The sequence below is a fragment of the Sinocyclocheilus anshuiensis genome, unplaced genomic scaffold (assembly GCF_001515605.1).
Source record: "Sinocyclocheilus anshuiensis isolate Anshui unplaced genomic scaffold, SAMN03320099.WGS_v1.1 scaffold331, whole genome shotgun sequence".
NCBI lineage: Eukaryota > Metazoa > Chordata > Actinopteri > Cypriniformes > Cyprinidae > Sinocyclocheilus > Sinocyclocheilus anshuiensis.
The window spans coordinates 350310-369567 of NW_015552556.1; the positions used below are offsets into that span (position 1 = coordinate 350310).

Below are 19258 nucleotides of genomic sequence, written 5' to 3' on the forward strand. Positions count from 1 at the left end.
TAAGGGGGTCTGAATACTTTCCGTACCCACTGTATATTTTGAATATCAATAATAAATAATTTTACAAATATTACGCTGATTTCTAAATATGCATTCAAAGAAATTCTATTAATATACACTTAAGGACAATGACAGTTATACTACATAAAGGATTTTTGTTATGTGCCATAAACATAAGGTCATGTGTTAGCTAACTTAGTGTTTTGTGCTTGCATTGAATGATGTGGTACATGTTGCAACATGAACATATAATCTAGACTATCTCAACCAGCTATCCAAATGTTAACAACTTAACATAAATTGGAATTTGTACTCAAATATGTCTTTGAGTCTTTTTTTTAAGCGGGCTACAACATTCAACATGTGCTTGCATGTTTGCCTAAAATGAAAATATACTTTTTACAATTCTTCAGTGTATTTCTGCTTCATGTAAGTTATTTCAATCTTGAGGTTTATAAATGGTGTTAGACAATCTGTGGTATCATACACTGCCACCCCATGGTTGATATGATTTCTTTCTTATCTGCATCATACTAGTACATTCATATGAATACATAGAATATGCCTAATACAATTTCAAGATAAACTGTGGAGCAAACAAACTCAGTTTACATAGGTATCATTTTACAAAATTACACGTAAGGTGTTTTATTGATATTTATAGTAGGATGGACAATAGAAAAACTATCAAAATATATATAAAAAATAAAGCAGTATATAAGTTTCACACTGACAAAAGAATAGAAAAATCATAAAATTTTATTACTTTACGTTTTAAATGTGCTTCATTAAAGCACTTAAAAAAAGTAAGCAATTTTTTTGCTTTGCTTGATATGAGAAAAAGAGCATGCACAAAATTAATGCAGTAAAGCAGTTATTTTTTTACTTTTCTATTTTAAAAATAGCATCTTCATAAATGAATTTACAGTCGGGCCTAATACGGTTTTATTTTCTGCAACAGAATATTTATCAGTAGATCAACTGAATGCTTAATATTGAACAATCCAAATAATTTTTTTTTCATGTAACATGTTGTGTATTGACGTGTTTCTTGAGATGGGCTGACTGAGTAAAGCGTTTCCCACATTTCTTGCACTCAAACGGTCTTTCCCCTGTGTGGATGAGCTTGTGTCTTTTAAAATTGCCTAGATCCACAAATCCCTTTTCACAGTGAGGGCAGTTGTAGCGTTTCTCTCCTCTATGCCCCTGCATATGCATATTCAGAGCGACTCTATGTTTAAACTTCTTCCCACATAGAGTGCACGAGAACGGCTTCTCTCCGGTGTGCATTCGCATATGGGTAGCCCGGTCTGCCTTGGCCAAAAACCTCTTTCCACAAACTTTACAAGGAAATGGCCTTTCTCCAGAGTGAATAAGCTGATGTTTAGTAAGGGTAAAGTGGTATACAAAACTCTTCCCACACTCCTCACACTGATACCGCTTCTCCTCGGCATGGACCTTCACATGCCGGTTAAGACCTCGGACACTAGGAAACGCCTTTCCACACTGGGAACAGGTATAAGGTCTTTCGCCAGTATGAAGTCTCATGTGGTTCTCCAAGGCTGATGCATTGCTGAGGACCCTTCCACACTGGGGACACTCTGTATTTCTCTGCAGTGTTTTGCCCGAAGGTTTTGGTAATAGTTGATTTCCGTTATTTGAGCCAGAATTTGGTGTTTCACTAATCAAGTCGTTCTGCACCTGATCCACTCTCTTATCCTTTACCATAAGTGTGCCATCCTCACCTGCAGGATCTATTTGTCTAGATTTGGAGCAAATCTTTCTCTGTTTTCTAAGTCTAGACTGGAGGGTGGGTGTGTCATCATCTTCTAAAAGGTCTTTAACATTTTTCTCTGTGCAACATGGTGAAAATGGTACGTTCGCTTCGAAGTTGTCAACTGGAGACGCAGAGGTATCTACAGACGGAATGGGTACTCGCCCTAAAACAATGTTAGCAGAAGCGGCAGCAGCAGCTTGTTGCTCCTTCAGTGTTAGCAGAGGTGCAAACTGCCCAGATGGCTGAAAATGGTGCATGGGTGCCTGCTCCGGGGCATCTTGTGGCGTTATCATGATAGGCGAATGCAAATGCAAAGTATCAAGAGATTCAAGCAAACCTGGCGTATTATCGGGTGGAGGAAAAAACTGGTCTGGAGAAGAGGAGAATTGATCGGATTGTGGTGGATATTGAGATTGCGTGAGTGGAGGTTGAGGTGGGTTTAAGGAGATGGATCCCTGAATTGGGTTAACTGGAATATGTGGAGAAGAAAATGGAACATGCGTTGGCAGATAAGAAGGTGGCGTCGCCTGAACGGGATTGTGTGGCAGAACCAAAGGGAACTGGAATGACGGACTTGAATTCACAGAATGTGCTGGCATTACCTGTGGGGATGCAAAAACATGAGATTGAGGAGGAACAAGAATGGATGAGGGAATCCGATCCTGGACTGGTGGAAGAGTATTTGGAGCTGCTGCGACAGGAACGAGTCCTGATGGCATGACAGTGTGTACTTGTGGAGTCATCTCTTGGGCTGGTGTTTTGCTGGATTGTGGTGGAAAGAATGGAGGTTGTGTAAGTTGAGAGGAACATTGGGTTAATGGCTCAGTGGCCTGGTTTAGCGATGCAATGGTTGAAAGAGTTTTCTCAGTATGTGAAACCAATGCCTGAGCTCGCTGTTTGGAGGAATAAGGCTCTGTTACTAAGACTTGGCTTGGTGGAACAGCAGTTAGGTATGCGTTTTGACAGATATTTGACCCCTCTTTCTGAGGGACTACTGTCTGGTTTGATGTTTGAGGATTTGGGTTTGGTCGACGATGAACTAATGAAGCTGTAGGCTTGGTTTGAGGTATTGATGGAGCGCCAGACAGCTCAATCATTGGCACAGACAAGTTAACATTGGAAGCAGGAGTCTGGGTTGAATTGGGAAGCACTGAAGAAGTTGATGTCTGTGCTGGTGCACTGGCATTCTGTCTTTTGTTTTGGGAAGACAAGCCTTCAGTGGTTTCCAATGTTCTTTCAGATGTTCCTCGGCTGGGTTGTATAGTCTGATTGGGTTTTTGACCACTGGAATCCACTCTGCGACTACAAGAGGAAGGAATCACTGGTGGTGGTGGTGACTTTCCTCTATGGTTGTTATTGGGTCTGGCTATTGTTTGCAACGCTGATGGGATCACAACTGTGAATAGAGAGGTGAAGATGCAAGAAAGGAACATAAGGAAGACAAAATGTATATATAAAAAGTTGCAAATTGAGTCCTCAACAGATAGATCAGTTGAGTATCTGAGTGGTGCACACACTACGGGATGGGGTAATTTCATCTGCACTATTTTCTTTTAATTTTTGTATTTTCCTAACTGTGAAATACAACCGTGTAAATATTTATGCATATTTTTTATTTGAAAAGGATTGGCTCTTACATGATAAATATATGTAAATGGAAGACTAAAAAAAAAAAAACATTCGAGTGTAAAAAGTTCAACTTTTAAAAATGGTTATAGAATAACCTATATTTTATTTAATTCTATCAGTTGCTGCTAAATTAGTAAATGCATATTACACCAAGCAGTTGAGTCTCCATTGTGGACTTGTGAAAGAACTACATATAAGATATGACATATATGAGAATTTTTCCCCTCATTGTTCAGTTGAATTTGTGAATGACTCTTGTACCCCTTTCCACGGTGTCCTTATTTGGCTCTCTGCGCACCAGTATGGGCTCAGCACCCTCTTGCTTTAGTAGAAAGTATCCTGGTGCATAGCTGTTGCATTCAGTCTCTTGAGGCTGAAGACACAGAACATAAAATAATAATGTATAAAAAGGCTATAGCATTAAAATACTATCCACTCCAGAAAGATCAACTATAAACATAAGATTTAAACTCAATCCTAATTGACCTCACATAGCATTTTCAATCAAGCCTCTAAATATAGAAAACCCTTACAGAGAGGAAATATGACATCAGTCTGTGAACTCTGCTGTTTCTCACCACATAATTGATATGCAAAACAAAAAAGGGTGAGGGAGGGGAAGAGTAAACACGTACTCTTCTATCATATGACCCGTCATTTCTTACCTCTTTTTTGATGAGGAGCAATGCAAGCTGTCTGTTCCCATCCTCACTGGCACATAGATCTGTGAGTTTATCACTAGTTATGTCTCCCACATTAAGACGTTGTCCTATAAACTGAACAGGGCTGCATCCCCGGTCAACCAAAGTGGGCTTTTCTGACAAAAAAACAAAAAAAAAACCTGTAAATAACCCTGTTGAAAAAAGCCTAACCGGACTAAACGTCTTATGTTTTTAGGCGGGTATACATTACAAATGACAGATTATGAGATAAAATTGGTATAAATATACATATGTTAAATATATTTGTAAAAAAAAAAAATTCCATAGCTGAATGGTCAGAGAAAAACGCCATAGAAGTGATTTTTATGTAGGGGAGAGCGGGGCACAAAGTAACACTTTTTGACTTTCTCAGTTTGTGTAAATCCACATGGGGTTCAGAATATAATTTTTTATCCACAGTAATTTTACACTTGTCTAGTACAAATATGTAACTTTGTTTCATAATTACAGTGTATACGTTTTTCTTTATTTACCCTAAAAAAAAATGGAAGTGAAATGTGACAACATGCCCTGTAGGTGGGGTACATTGTAACATCTGAGGGGCATGTTGTAACATGACCATTTGACAGCTTAAAATGTTATCTGATCGAATGAAAAAAATATATATACAAGACAAATTAAAATATTTTGTTAATAAAATAAAATAATTATTTGTTTCAAATAAAATAATGGCGTTTTTTAAGAATGAAAAATAATCAGATTTTGGAGTTTGACAATGAACACATTGCAACCATGCTTGGACGGCCCACATAAACGAGCAACTTGAAATAATAATTTCTAAACATTGACTGTCAGTCTTTATTCACCTGTTTCTCATTAAAATTCATTAAAGTAAATAGTGTAAATTACATCGCTAATGTAAAAGAATAGCATATTATAACAGTGTTACAACGTGCCCCATCTGCGCAACTGGAATTTAAAATTCTGCTAGTTATTAAAGCATTAAAAAACGATCTGAACTGATAAATAACAGATTGGAGATTAAAATAATAGCAGATTTGTCTCATTTTAAATGAATAATAAAAACAATTTTACTATGGTAAAATAAATGTTCAGCGATATCTTCAAAAGATTTTTGAATTTTGGCGCACGTTTGTTTTCTATATAATGTTGATATGGTAACTAATAAATACTGTAAATTTTGTTATGCTAGCATGTGTGGAAATATTCAAACCACGTGTGTTACAACTTACCCCGCGTTACATTGTGCCCCGCGCTCCCCTATTTACCATCTGACTTTGTCTACTCTAAGCCGTTAAAAGTCGTTTCCAGGAAGTGTTTAATGCACGCCATAACCCAGGAACACACTGTTGTAAGAAAAAACCTACCACACTGCACGCCAATATCACGATGTTTAGAGACGTTTCCAGTCCTCTGGCTCCCGGCTTCAGAGAATCTCTTGCTCTGGATGGATGTATCACCTGTCTTCGTGTTGACTTTCTCTTGTCTCAGCTGCAGCAATTCCGCTTTCAAGCGCTGCAGAGTGCCATCATAAAGTTTTGTCGCGTCCCTGACAGCAGTCTGTAAAATTGTTTCCATGATGTGCGTGAACTGGGTCTGAAACCCGTCATAATCGTCCGCGCTCGCATCCGGCATGGTTTTAAGTTAATTTTATGGAGAAGACGTTATGATCCCTTTCACATAGTCAACGAGAATCACAATGACGCGTCACGCGTCCAGAGGAGGGCGGTATACTTCCGCACTGAATGTTAAAAAGTTGTATTTATAGACTGCAGTAAAGATAGTTTGCGGTCTGCTTTTAATATGACACTGAAACGCTCTGAAGCTCTAAACAATGTATACATGTAGATGTCTTGATAAGGCAGAGACTTTTGATTGATTATTTGTATTTTTTCAAAGTCCAGCATCTATATCTTAAGTGGTTTTGATGGATCAAGAATGTAGAAATCAAAATATATTTTATATTAGGCTATATATGCATTACACAGTCCTGCATCTTGACAAAATTCTGCTGATTTCCAAAAAAGGCCTAAGATTGCCTAAATTGATAATGCTCAAGTTCAAAAATATCAATACAAACTTTCAACTACATGCATTTTTTTTTTTTTTTACAAATTAAGAATAACATTTGACAAATTATAGGCTATAAAACAGGCACTACACTCTTAAAAATAAAGGTGCTTCACGATGCCATAGAATAACCTTTTAGTCTAAATGGTTCCATAAAGAACCTTTAACATCTAAAGAACCTTTCTGTTTCACAAAAGGTTCTTTGTGGCGAAATAAGGTTCTTCAGATTACAAAAAGGTAAGAAAGAGATGGTTCTTTAAAGAACCTTTGACTGAATGGTTCTTTGTGGAACCAAAAATGGTTCTTCTATGGCATCGCTTGAAGAACCTTTTGAAGCACCTTTATTTTTAAGAGTGTATGACACTTTTAGCACATTGCTTTTAATATTTCATATGCTATCAATAACTGAGAAGTCAACTACTTGATATGTAAGTTTCACAAATGGATTTTGGCAGATTTGACACCATATAACTTCTTTTATGTTATATGGTTTCATAAATAACAAAACTGATTACGTTACTGTAGTTATAGAATGCCTACATTAGAAAAGGGAAGTACATGCAAATTGCATCCTTTCTAATAGCAGGCCTATAGAGCAGTGGTTCTCAAGGTTTTGTTTCTTTCACATGTCGTCACATGTGGTTGCCGCAGGCATCACAATATGGTAAGGATCGTAACATTTCCGTCACACGCTTGAGGAATTCGGCCAATCACAACGCACTGGATAGCTGGCCAATCAGAGCACACCTCGCTTTTTCAGACCGATGAGCTTTGTAAAAAATGGATGCGTTTCAGAAAGGCGGGGCATAGAGGAGAAACAATAATGTACAGTATGTGGAAAATAATGTGTTTTTTGAACCTTAACCCGCATAAACACATTTCATTACACCAAATACACAAAATAATGTTCTTTTTAGCAGCATCATATGACTGTTGTTTTGTAATTTGATGCAAAGGTGATATAATACAAAGAATAGTGTTATACATGTACATACATTTAAAAAAACTTTCGAGGATTTACGATGCTGATGACCGCTAAACGCGTCATCACAGTCTTGTGGAAAGGGTCCATTGTATGGATAGTGACTGGGGCTGTCATTCTGCCCAGTCTACTTTTCTGTCCCACAGAAAAAAATAATCACACAGAACTTGAAGGTAAATAAATGATTTTTTTTTTTTTAATTGGGGGAAATATATATGTAAATAAATGATTTTGAGTAAAGTAAACTGCTGTAAATGCGCAAACGCTATTTTCATTTTTGGGTGAACTGTCCCTTTAAATTGGTCCCTAACTTCCAGCCGTATGTTTGCTTCAGGAAGTGCTTCCAGTCAGTCCTGTTGTAGGACGAGAGCATGTTTTGGGATCAGCGCTGATTCTCCGCGTATCGTTTATGTTACATTGTTTAAATGTGACACGTATAAGAGAACAATAACCGGTAGTTAGCGTCAACTAACAGTAACACAATAACAGTCCTCGCTAGCTTTTGCTAGCAAGTGTATGGAGTAGTGCAGATTTGACATTTAAAGGTGGTTCGAAAACACACAAACAATATGTGACAATCTGGTTTGAAACGTCTAACAAGGAGCTGGAGGCCTTTGTAGCTTGTTTATATAACAAAGAAAGTAGCTAAACTATTCTCGGTTGGTTTAAGGCTTTTTTTTTTTTGATCTGTTTACTCGTCATTATGTCCGAAGTCATACACTCATTTCAGTCACAGCTGTCTGGGGTCATGGAGACCGTTTTTAAAGCTGCCATATTTGAGATCACCCGTCTCGTGGAGGACAGTTTCGTGAAGGAAGTGTCCCGCAGTCGAGAGCAGGTAGAGACTCTGAAGAAGAGGCTCCAGTGGAGCGAGACCAGACGGAAAAATCAAGAGACGAGTGTGAGGAGTCTGAGGTGTGCAGTGTGTGACAAAGCCCGTGTGTGTAACGAGGACAAAGAAGAAATGTCACCACAATCAGGTTTGTTCACAATCGTAATTCAACTGATGCTCAATGTCTTGATTGTCACTATTTGTAATGGTCTACAAAAATAAAATGTAATGATTTTATAATCTATAGGAACACCATATTTGATATTGGTAAACGTAGTGATTTCTTTGCTAGTAATTATTATAGATCAGAACAGGAATTTATTGTGAACCATGCAAACTGACATCATGGATACTTAACCATTGTATTAGGTTAAAAATAAAAATGGGTTTTTGGTAGTTTTAGTGGAGGTCAGGATTCAGAACAATTCAACAAAAATCACTCTGAAAAAAAATCTGGTAAAAATAGCACACCTTTAACATACACAATACAAAATTAAATAAAACAAGAAAATATGTTGTTTTTAATCTGTATTTAACAACATTATACATTTGTTCACAGATTATGAATATTATAAACGGTACTCTAAATTATTTTATTTATTTATTTATAAAATTTACAGAAAAAAATAATCACACAGAACTTGAAGGTAAATAAATGATTTTTTTTTTTTAATTGGGGGAAATATATATGTAAATAAATGATTTTGAGTAAAAGTAAACTGCTGTAAATGCGCAAACGCTATTTTCATTTTTGGGTGAACTGTCCCTTTAAATTGGTCCCTAACTTCCAGCCGTATGTTTGCTTCAGGAAGTGCTTCCAGTCAGTCCTGTTGTAGGACGAGAGAATGTTTTGGGATCAGCGCTGATTCTCCGCGTATCGTTAATGTTACATTGTTTAAATGTGACACGTATAAGAGAACAATAACCGGTAGTTAGCGTCAACTAACAGTAACACAATAACAGTCCTCGCTAGCTTTTGCTAGCAAGTGTATGGAGTAGTGCAGATTTGACATTTAAAGGTGGTTCGAAAACACACAAACAATATGTGACAATCTGGTTTGAAACGTCTAACAAGGAGCTGGAGGCCTTTGTAGCTTGTTTATATAACAAAGAAAGTAGCTAAACTATTCTCGGTTGGTTTAAGGCTTTTTTTTTTTTGATCTGTTTACTCGTCATTATGTCCGAAGTCATACACTCATTTCAGTCACAGCTGTCTGGGGTCATGGAGACCGTTTTTAAAGCTGCCATATTTGAGATCACCCGTCTCGTGGAGGACAGTTTCGTGAAGGAAGTGTCCCGCAGTCGAGAGCAGGTAGAGACTCTGAAGAAGAGGCTCCAGTGGAGCGAGACCAGACGGAAAAATCAAGAGACGAGTGTGAGGAGTCTGAGGTGTGCAGAGTGTGACAAAGCCCGTGTGTGTAACGAGGACAAAGAAGAAATGTCACCACAATCAGGTTTGTTCACAATCGTAATTCAACTGATGCTCAATGTCTTGATTGTCACTATTTGTAATGGTCTACAAAAATAAAATGTAATGATTTTATAATCTATAGGAACACCATATTTGATATTGGTAAACGTAGTGATTTCTTTGCTAGTAATTATTATAGATCAGAACAGGAATTTATTGTGAACCATGCAAACTGACATCATGGATACTTAACCATTGTATTAGGTTAAAAATAAAAATGGGTTTTTGGTAGTTTTAGTGGAGGTCAGGATTCAGAACAATTCAACAAAAATCACTCTGAAAAAAAATCTGGTAAAAATAGCACACCTTTAACATACACAATACAAAATTAAATAAAACAAGAAAATATGTTGTTTTTAATCTGTATTTAACAACATTATACATTTGTTCACAGATTATGAATATTATAAACGGTACTCTAAATTATTTTATTTATTTATTTATAAAATTTTTAAACAAGTAGAGCATGTTCAGCATGGTGCTAGTAACAATCATGAGATTCCCAGTGAACTGAACAAACATGTAAGAAATGATAAAAATGTCAGATAAATGCGTAATGACAATGCATAAATATTCATGTAAATACCCTGAGGCTGGCTGAAAAACTGCCATAACAAAATACATAAAAACATTTGTCGTTTCAGGTCTGTGCAGCTGCTTTTAATTGACCCACAAACATCATAACTGTAGTAGCATTTTGCAAGCACAACACATCAACACTTTGCAGGCATGTTCGTGACCCTAAATGAGGAAAAGTCACAAAATGTCAAAAAAAAAAAAATCATAGGTTAACCAATATTTCTGACAATGCAAAAATCCAAACCTGCAACATAACATAAACAAGGAATAAAGACCCCCATGTCATTCCAGATATATTACTTTTTCCTTCCATCCCTTTAAAGACCATTAAAGGACTGTGTAATCAATGCCCTCACAGTTGCATTCACCCTTGACCACATGTAGAAAAGGAACGCGGCCTCAAACAGGAGAAAGTTCCGGATGGGAACTGGGGAAGCTGTGAGTTGGAGTCTGACACACTTTTGGGAAAAGAGAGATTAGAAGACCAAACCAGCACCAGTAATACAGCAGAGGTGAGAAGCCTACTGAATAAACCACCTTTTCGATCACCTCAAACCTTGTTCGTACTGCAGCATTTCTCAAAAGCTGTGTCTGAAACCTGAAAAATAATGCTGTTAAGATAAGGCATTATTTTCTAAATGCTTGTTATTGATCTTAATGTGAACAGTTCATTTGTGCGTGCAGTATGTTTCATTTTTTAAAACTTGGTATTCTTTCTGATGACGTATGCATGACTTCTCTAATCATTTAACCTGCTTAAACTCTGCCCCTTTCTTAAAATCAACTGGACGCTCCATCCAATGAACAACCGATATAGAACCAAGTCCCCGTCCTACAGTTTTCCTTTTTTGATAATCTGTTTCATCACAATACAGAATATTTTAACATTCTTTGTGCATTCTGTCACATTGTGCTCTCTGTAGTCTGCAAGCACAGAGGTCAGGAAACTGAACTGTGTATTAAAAGAGGAGACCCTTTATGTCAATAAAGAGCTTCAGGATGGGTGGACGTTGGATACTGAAGGTGTGATTTATTTTATTTTTTTTAAACATCTGATTACTGCTTTAACCCTCTCACATTAGACTGTGTTTGAAGATTTTTCTCCATGTTTGGTTTTCCAGGAGCTGAGACGTCAGATTTCTCAGCTCACAGTTACAGTGAGCAGGAGCTGCAGCAGATTCAGGAAGAATGGAGCTCTGGGCTTGATCAGACCGCTGACAATGAAGCTTATGCAGATATTGCAGACGTCCAGGGCCTGACGTACCGAACACTTTATGATGCAGAAGAGCTAGCAAGCTACAGTGTGCATGAACTGGACATGGGAGACCTTGACGGTCTCGGAGAAAGAACTGAAGACATGTTGGGTAATTCAGTGTCGGTTGCAGTTGGGCTTGATCAAAACGACCTGGACCAAGAAGGTGGGAGACGTCACAGCCCTTCCATTAAGAGTAAGAGAGGAAACAGAGAATCTTTACCTGTGCACGTCAGCCCAGAGACAGAAGACGTGGATAGAGACATGCACTGTTTATTTATTAATGCAGATGGCCACTTGCAAAACATAAATTCCTTCACAGAAATTCGAAGTGGGGTTGCAGGAGGTACTGGACATAGAGGACGCTCACTGTATGTTGGGGACACAGCTAGTGATGCAGTTTATAAGGGACATGCATTGAATCACTCTCTGAAACCTAATGTTGGACAAGCATTAGGAGACAGCAGGGCTTCTGCAAAAGCCTTCCCAGTTCCCCACCGAGTCGGGTCAAGTGCTGCTTACACATGTAACCAGTGCGGTAAGAAGTTCACTCAGGCCTGCAACCTTAAAGTGCACCAGCGTGTCCACCAGCGGGACGGTCTCCACTTGTGCAGCCACTGTGGGAAAGGATATTCGTCCTTCAGTGACCTGCGAAGGCACCGATGCAGTCAGACTGTAGACAAGCCCTATACCTGTACGCTGTGTGGGAACAAATTCTGCCGACTGTGGAATCTCAAGCTGCATCAGCGTATTCACACACAGGAGAAACCACACAAGTGCACTATGTGCAGTAAGAGCTTTACCCGGGCCGACATCTTGAAAGTCCATCAACGTACCCATACAGGAGAAAGACCGTACTGCTGCGGTATCTGTGGACTGAGCTTCAAACGACTGGATCATCTCAGGTCACATCAGCGCAAACATAGTGCTGACCAGGACAATCCATAAGAAAAAAAATTCACCAAACAACCTTTCAGAGTTGTTTTGACTTAAACTGCTAGAAGGTCATAAATCACAAATTGTTGGAGGGCCATAAATCCAGGTGTTTTCCATAATAAATCATAACATTGTTGCTGTAGAAGCTCCCATTATAGTTATGTCTTCTGTATCATTTAAATTTTGTTTTTCTGAAAGGGATAGTTCATCCAAAAATTAATATTCATGATTTACTTTCCCTTAGGTAGTTTAAGTCCTGTATGTCATTCTTCTGTGGAACATAAAGGAAAATTTTTTTTCAGAAATGTATCTGTTTTTTTTTTTTTGGTCTGTATAATCTGTTTGGTTTCCAACATTCTTCAGAATGTCTTCTTTTGTGTTTAGCAGAAGAAATGAAGTAAAACAGGTTCAAGAGTAAATGATGACAGAATTTTCATTTTTGGGTGAACTATGCCTATAAGTTGTGCTATGGATAATGTGGCCAACTTTGCATCACTTAAAAGTTTGGATATTGTTTACTTGTGATGTAGAGTGGTCAGAGATTGTCACTTTTATGCCTTTTAGAGCCTTATTGTCTATCACATTCATTTTGAAAAAAAAAATTATTTATTTCGGTTTATTTGAATAAACCTACCAAATATATTTGCTCATATATGCAATGTGTGTCACATCACGCAGTATCAGTCTATTTTCAGTTCTCCAGCGATACATAGTCAAATGTCATTTTAAAAATTCATCTGGTTGTTGGTTGATTAAATCCTCCAGTTGTTTATTCCAAATGCTTATTGCTTATTTTCATTATTGGATTATCAGAAGTCATGTAAGGAATAATTCACAACTGGCAACTGAATTATAGAAAAATGATAAAAAAGTAATGCACATACAAGGTGCTAATGTGGTCACGATGTGTAGAGAAATTATAACGCAGTTGACAGACTTGGAACTAGCAACTTCATAGCTGTGTGTTTACTGAAAATAATTACACCCCTTAGAATGTCTGTCAACCAATCAGAATCAAGCATTTAACGGTCCTGTGTTATAAAACCTATAAAATACTTGAGTAATGCTAAATTAATGAATAAGGGCATCCTGTAGTGAATCGATGTGTTTTTGTAAGGAAAATATCCATATTTAAAACGTATTATAAACACTTTTCTCTAACTTCAGCTAACTGTCATACGTGCAAGCCGTTCCGGTGGATGACGTAGGACGTTTGCCTAGAGCGTGTGCTTGTGAGAATATGCTAGTCTTTCGAGTTTGTTTACAGGAGCAAAGGAAGCAAAGTTTCCTTAATTTACCAAAGGAAAACCGCATCGATTCGCTATAGGAGGCCTGTATTCACCCCCTGGATCCATGTGAGGCACGTTTTATTATGGATGGATGCGCTTTATTGGGCTTCTTTTGGGCTGCCCAAAAAAAACACCCACCCACTGCCATTATAAAGCTTGGAAGAGCCAGGACAATTTTTAATATAACTCCGAATGGATTTGTCTGAAAGAAAAAAAGTCATATACACCAAGATGCCTTGAGGGTGAGTAAAGCATGGGCCAATTTTCGTTTTTGGGTGAACTAACCCTTTAATACTACTGTACAATTTTAGTACCTTTCACACATACATCACCACTGACTGTGATTATAACAGTGTCAATTTTAATATCAAAGAGATTCTATTATAGTTTTTAATCATATTTTTGAATTAGTTTTTATATTTTTCGTTTTAATTTGAGGTTTTGTTGTTTTTGTCCGTTTTTAGGCTATTTTTAATGTCTAGTTTTTAACAATATTTATTTCAGTTTTAGTTCTTTTAGTATATAAAGTTAAACAATAATATAGGCCTACGTTGAATTTTTTAATAGTTAATATTTTTCAGTTAACGTTTAAGTAACAAAATGCTTTTATAATTTTAGTTTGGCACTTGTTTTTCACTTGCTGTGTTGCTGTCTTCTAAATTCTGAAAAATAGTCATTTAAGTGAAAGTAATGTGGTTTTTGTTTAGAAAATTATATTAGTTTATTCTATAACAAAGCGGGTAAAACCCACTGATCTATATATGGCTATATATCTCTATTATAGATCAGTGGTAAAAACCGTTCTGTCCAACAAGGCCGCCGTACAACCCGTGACGTCACCCACAACAACATCATTGTCCGTCTGCTGAGCTCTTCGTTCATTAGTCAAATTCACACATTCACAAAATACACTAGGTAGCATGTACTACAGTCGTGTGGACATTATGCGACAGCTGCTCGCGCCTAAAGGACATCAATTTCTGCTCGCGCTTCATGCTGTCAGGCAGATGTAATGAGCTCGATGCTAACTAACACTGTGAGGATTTTATCATCGGGGTTTGATTGACTGGCCGTGAAAGTGTGAAGTGCAACATTTACCGTGAAATTAAGTTCCCAAAATACTCGTGCGTGAAATGAGTACTCAATAGAAAATAAAATACTTGAGGTAGAAATCAACATGGGTGGTCATTAAATGTCATGATCATTCAGCAAGCCGTTTATCTTGATAAGAGCGAGCTCGAGTAGATCGGACACAGGATGACGGACACGCTGGTCCTCTCCTTCCAGACTCGGCTGTCTGCGGTCATGGAAACTGTCCTCAAGACCAGCATGTACGAGATCACCCGGCTAGTGGAGGAGAGCTTCCTGGAGCAGATGGATCGAGGCAAGCGAGAGGCGGAGGTGTTCAAACGGAGGCTGATAGTGTCGGAGGCCAAACTGAGAGAACGGGAGAGGTTTAAGAGGGTGAGGTGTGTGGACTGTGGTCGGACAGCGGTGTCCAGCAGGAGGATACTACACCGAGGCCCCGAAGCACAGAGCAGTGAGTAGAAACAAGACTTTCCAAGAGGACCGTCGCCGCCAGTCAGTGACAAATAACAACGTGCAGTATGTTGGCTATAGTTTCGTACATTTATACAAAACGGTTATGCCATTTTCAATAATAATTTAATGAACCAACAAATGTCAAATGGTTTAAAAAGTACAGAAGTAATGTCCCTGTCATCATTTTCAGCAAAGGTTTCTGAACATTCAGTGTATTATATTTGTCATAGTTTATAAGAACTTAATGAACTTCACGAGGATCTAAAGCAGTGGTTCTCAACGTTTTTAACTTTAAGGCCCCCATTACAGTAATGAAGGGGAAACTATGATGTCAGTTTACATAATGATTTTATAGAGCTATATATTATTTCAATATATTAATAATTTATGAATGCAAATACTTTTAAGTAATCTTGCAGCCCCCTCGGAAGTTTGCTGAGCCTGATCTAAAGCAGGGTTTTAAGAAACCTACAAATGGCAATTTAAAATAAAGTTATTTCCTTGTCATAATTTTCTATAATTTTTTCAAGGTATTATAGGCCTATTTCCTATATTTATGAGGAAAAATACTGAAACGAAATCATAGAACAGGTGTATTCTAGCCATGTTTTTGTGTTAATTGTATTTTGAATATATATTTGAATGATTTAATATATTCAGATCTCAATTTGGAGTGTCTCGACATCATTGACTCATGTTTCACATTACATCATCATGAAATTATTATATTCAGTCAAATTAGTAGCATTGGTTAAGTCCAACAATTTATTGGGCACTGAATGCTATTCTTCTTCTTCTTCTTCTTCAAAGGTTTGAACCACCCACTTGTTGTAAAGCAGGAAAATGCCTCTGACAATAGCTGGAGGTGCAGTCCCAAGGGAAGCGCAAATCATGAAAAGCCTTCAGCAGCTCCAGAAACTAAACAAAATGTGTGTATGGTATTGTTTTACTGGTAATATCCAGTGACCCAGAAGACAATAAGCATTTGGATATTTTTTGGGTGCCAAAGGGCATTAGTGAACTTGAGGGGAACTGATATCATACAAAATTACAGTTCATTTTGATAAATGTATGCAATAAAATTCAGACATTTTAAACTTAGCTTAGATGTCCAAATACTTAAGCCATATACTAGGCCATTGTAGTTTGCTGAGATGTTATGTTATAAATATGTTAGTATAATTTTAGCTTTAGTATGTAGGAAGTTTCTAATGCACACGTGCTTTGTGCATGACAGGTTGATCAAGTGTGTCAACCTAAACCTGGAGGAGAAGTGAAAGAGGAAGCAACAGAGGCTAGAGACCCGCAAGCTCGTCTAGTGATACATCCTCAAATACACAAACAAAAAGATCCTCCGGGCAGGGTTGAAGAGACCAATGGACTCCGCAATACAGATTCTGACCACAAACCAGGTGGCAGATCTTGCACTGAAAGACCTGTGGATGAGGATGAGGTCAGACACAGAAACCTCCCAAAATGGTTTGACCCTAAAACAGACCCTTTAGCATGGTCACCTGTTTCACAGCCAGAACCAGCCAGGACATCAGTATCTTCAGAGTCTCCGGGTTTGAGACCGCAAGTGGGCAGCATAGACTTGCCTGTTAAACAGGAAGTTGTAGTGATGCTTCCACCAGACTGGGAAGATATGGAAAGGATCAGGCCTCAGGTGGTTTCTGCTCAAACCAGTGCTAAGAAAACACAGTTAGATCTTCAGCCTGGAGATCCTCTCACCACTAGGCCTCAAATACAGGAGCGAGTTTCCTATCCTGCGCCTCCCGTCAAGGTTCAGAACCTTGCACCACAAACCATGCAGCATCTCAGATCACCTGTTAGGAAAAACACAAAAATCGGTCTACATCCCAATTCCGTTGTGACGGATCACGGCGCTGTTGAAGTAGACCGGGTACAATCCATCTGTAAAGCCCTTCCTGCTCCAAAACACTCTCATGTCCGTCAGTGTCCCGAAGGAGCCACTACAGGTGAAAGAAGTTTCAGTACCATACACCCAGGAAGAAGTCTGCCGCAGATGGTCAGTATGAGGGTTCAAGGGGACACACGGCACCATTCGGCAAAGACAATGCACAATTGCAGCCAGTGTGGAAAAGGCTTCTCTCATCTGTGCCACCTCAGAGCTCACCAGCAGATTCACACAGGTGAGAGGCAGTTCTGCTGTACCATCTGTGGACGGAGTTTCACCAAACTGAGTAACCTGAAAGCACACCGCAGGGTTCACACCGGCGAGAGACCTTACATCTGCACAGACTGCGGGAAAAGGTTTACCCAGAAATGCAACTTGAAGAGACATCAGAGAATTCACTCTGAGTTCACTCACTCTAATGTATGACGAGTGATAGTGGTAGAATCTGGTACTTTACACATTAACATATTAATTGATGTTTTGTTGACTGGTTAATTTATTTTTAATAACATGCATTGTATTAAAAGTACTAAACCTAATTTTTCGAACCTTATGCTCAGAAAATTTTCTTCTGTAGTGATGTGACTGGATCACTCAGGGGAAATAGCAATTTTATCACGATAAATAGAAAAATGTTAAAACAGAGCACTTTTCCATTCTCTCTGGTTATAACAGGCTATTTCTCACAAATAAATGTCCACATTTTACCCTAAAATCAAAAGAAGAGAAAAATAAAAGAGAATATATGTATGTGTATATATATATATATATATATATATATGTATGTATTACAGTTATGTAAATGCAAAACAACAATAATAATAATGATAAATTATAATGGGCCTAAAAGTAGACTTTCTGTGTGCAAAATATAATTTTCCATCCTTTTGATTTTGGGGTGAAATATGACCTGGACAGTTTCACCCATGCTTTGGAAATTTTCTTTATTTGTTATTGAGTTTAGTGGTTCCTCTGGTTATCAAAATGGAGTTTTACAAGCCTTGATGAATACAACACAATTACTCAAGTATAAACTGTTAAATTGGATCCCTTTTGATTTATTTGTATGTTCAGATGCGTAGCATTAGCTCTTTGAAATGGTGCATATATAATGGTGCATTACTGTTTTTTCCTTTTCCTTTAAGATATGCAGTAAACTGTTTGAAAAACTAATTTATGTGCATATGCTGCTGTGGGCTAAAATAGTTTCATGTTCATATTTAGATGTCAGTGGTTAAAGGTTCAAACCTATGCAGGAGGGCCAATGAAAGCACCTGCTAAACTTCAAATGACTATTTTAAAATGTAATGACATTAAATTACATATTTCCAGTGTTTTTTTAGAGCGTAAAGAATGAGTAACAGTACAGCTGGTACATTCAAGCTACTTTCTCTTCTGTTTTTAGTTAAATGTCTTTTGTTGATTAAATTCCACACACTGTTTTATTACACACTGAGCAAACTCTTCCAGTAATGCATGCAAACAGATTATTGGTGAATCAGGTACACCACAGTAAGCCATGTACATTACAGGCTCTATGACTGTAATTAAAATTATTTTCTTCTTTTTCTGTGAAAATGAAAAATATAAATGATGAAGTTGCATTGAAAATGGACCAAATGGCAAGAAGTGAATGTCTCCATTTTTGTCATATATATGTTGTTTAGTAAAGTTCATGTCAGCAAAATTACATACTTCTCCATCTGTTTGGTATGTACATGGGTCATGTGATATTCTCATGTGGTCTTTTTGATAACTGACAGTTTCTCCTTTCCTATTGCACTAACACTGATACTAATACTGATATGTGACCCTGGACCAGGGGCGATTCTAGGATTTTCATTTTAGGGAGGCTCAGCCCCCAGTGAGGGTATAATAATAATAATAGCCTAATAAAAAAAAAATATATATATATATAAAAAAAATTTTTTTGATTAATAGTCGTATACTAAACTTATTGCGATATTCCACTGTATTGCATGGATAGGTATAACAATTGTGTACTGAATAAGCCAAATTCAAGTCTTCATGATCTCACACACACTGTTGTGACAAGTCAGAAGCGTGTGGATCCATTTGCAGCTTTTATTAGAATAGTCAGACAATACAGGGTCAAATACCGGCAGGGTGGAACAGCAGAGACAAGGCTGAGACAGAGTCGTGTACCAGGTGAGAGATCGGGGCAGGCGGCAGGCAAACAGAGTCCAGGTGAAACAATCCAAGTCGGGTCAGGCAGATAACAATCAGAGTAACGGGAAACAGTCCAAGAACAGATGCACAGAAAATCAAACACGGGTA

General features: G+C 37.8%; 3 protein-coding genes and 1 pseudogene across 5 annotated transcripts; 3 read left to right on the top strand and 1 right to left on the bottom strand.

Annotated features, from left to right (window-relative positions):
* Positions 1 to 433, top strand: part of LOC107664546 (von Willebrand factor A domain-containing protein 7-like) — a 19861-nt pseudogene extending 19428 nt beyond the window's left edge.
* A 410-nt stretch (positions 434 to 843) lies between these two features.
* LOC107664579 (uncharacterized) lies at positions 844 to 5812 on the bottom strand. Of its 2 annotated transcripts, XM_016455189.1 has the most exons (5): positions 5457 to 5812; positions 4072 to 4223; positions 3668 to 3779; positions 2771 to 3173; positions 844 to 2719 (listed from the first exon to the last, which is right to left on the bottom strand). In XM_016455189.1, the coding sequence occupies exons 1-5, from the start codon at positions 5722 to 5724 to the stop codon at positions 1021 to 1023; spliced, it is 2634 nt and encodes an 877-aa protein (XP_016310675.1). In that variant the 5' UTR covers positions 5725 to 5812; the 3' UTR covers positions 844 to 1020. The 2 variants fall into 2 exon arrangements, with proteins under 2 accessions (XP_016310675.1, XP_016310674.1); XM_016455188.1 differs by having other exon boundaries at positions 844 to 3173.
* A 1668-nt stretch (positions 5813 to 7480) lies between these two features.
* LOC107664578 (zinc finger protein 813-like) lies at positions 7481 to 12356 on the top strand. Of its 2 annotated transcripts, none has more exons than XM_016455187.1 (4): positions 7481 to 8121; positions 10408 to 10535; positions 10947 to 11046; positions 11145 to 12356. In XM_016455187.1, exons 1-4 carry the CDS (start codon positions 7845 to 7847, stop codon positions 12221 to 12223), a joined length of 1584 nt encoding a protein of 527 aa, XP_016310673.1. In that variant the 5' UTR covers positions 7481 to 7844; the 3' UTR covers positions 12224 to 12356. The 2 variants fall into 2 exon arrangements, with proteins under 2 accessions (XP_016310673.1, XP_016310672.1); XM_016455186.1 differs by lacking the exon at positions 7481 to 8121 and adding an exon at positions 8846 to 9427.
* A 1966-nt stretch (positions 12357 to 14322) lies between these two features.
* Positions 14323 to 17681, top strand: LOC107664580 (zinc finger protein 263-like). Its single transcript, XM_016455191.1, has 3 exons — positions 14323 to 15040; positions 15853 to 15971; positions 16280 to 17681. Exons 1-3 carry the CDS (start codon positions 14758 to 14760, stop codon positions 17384 to 17386), a joined length of 1509 nt encoding a protein of 502 aa, XP_016310677.1. The 5' UTR covers positions 14323 to 14757; the 3' UTR covers positions 17387 to 17681.
* The last annotated feature ends 1577 nt before the right edge of the window (positions 17682 to 19258 follow it).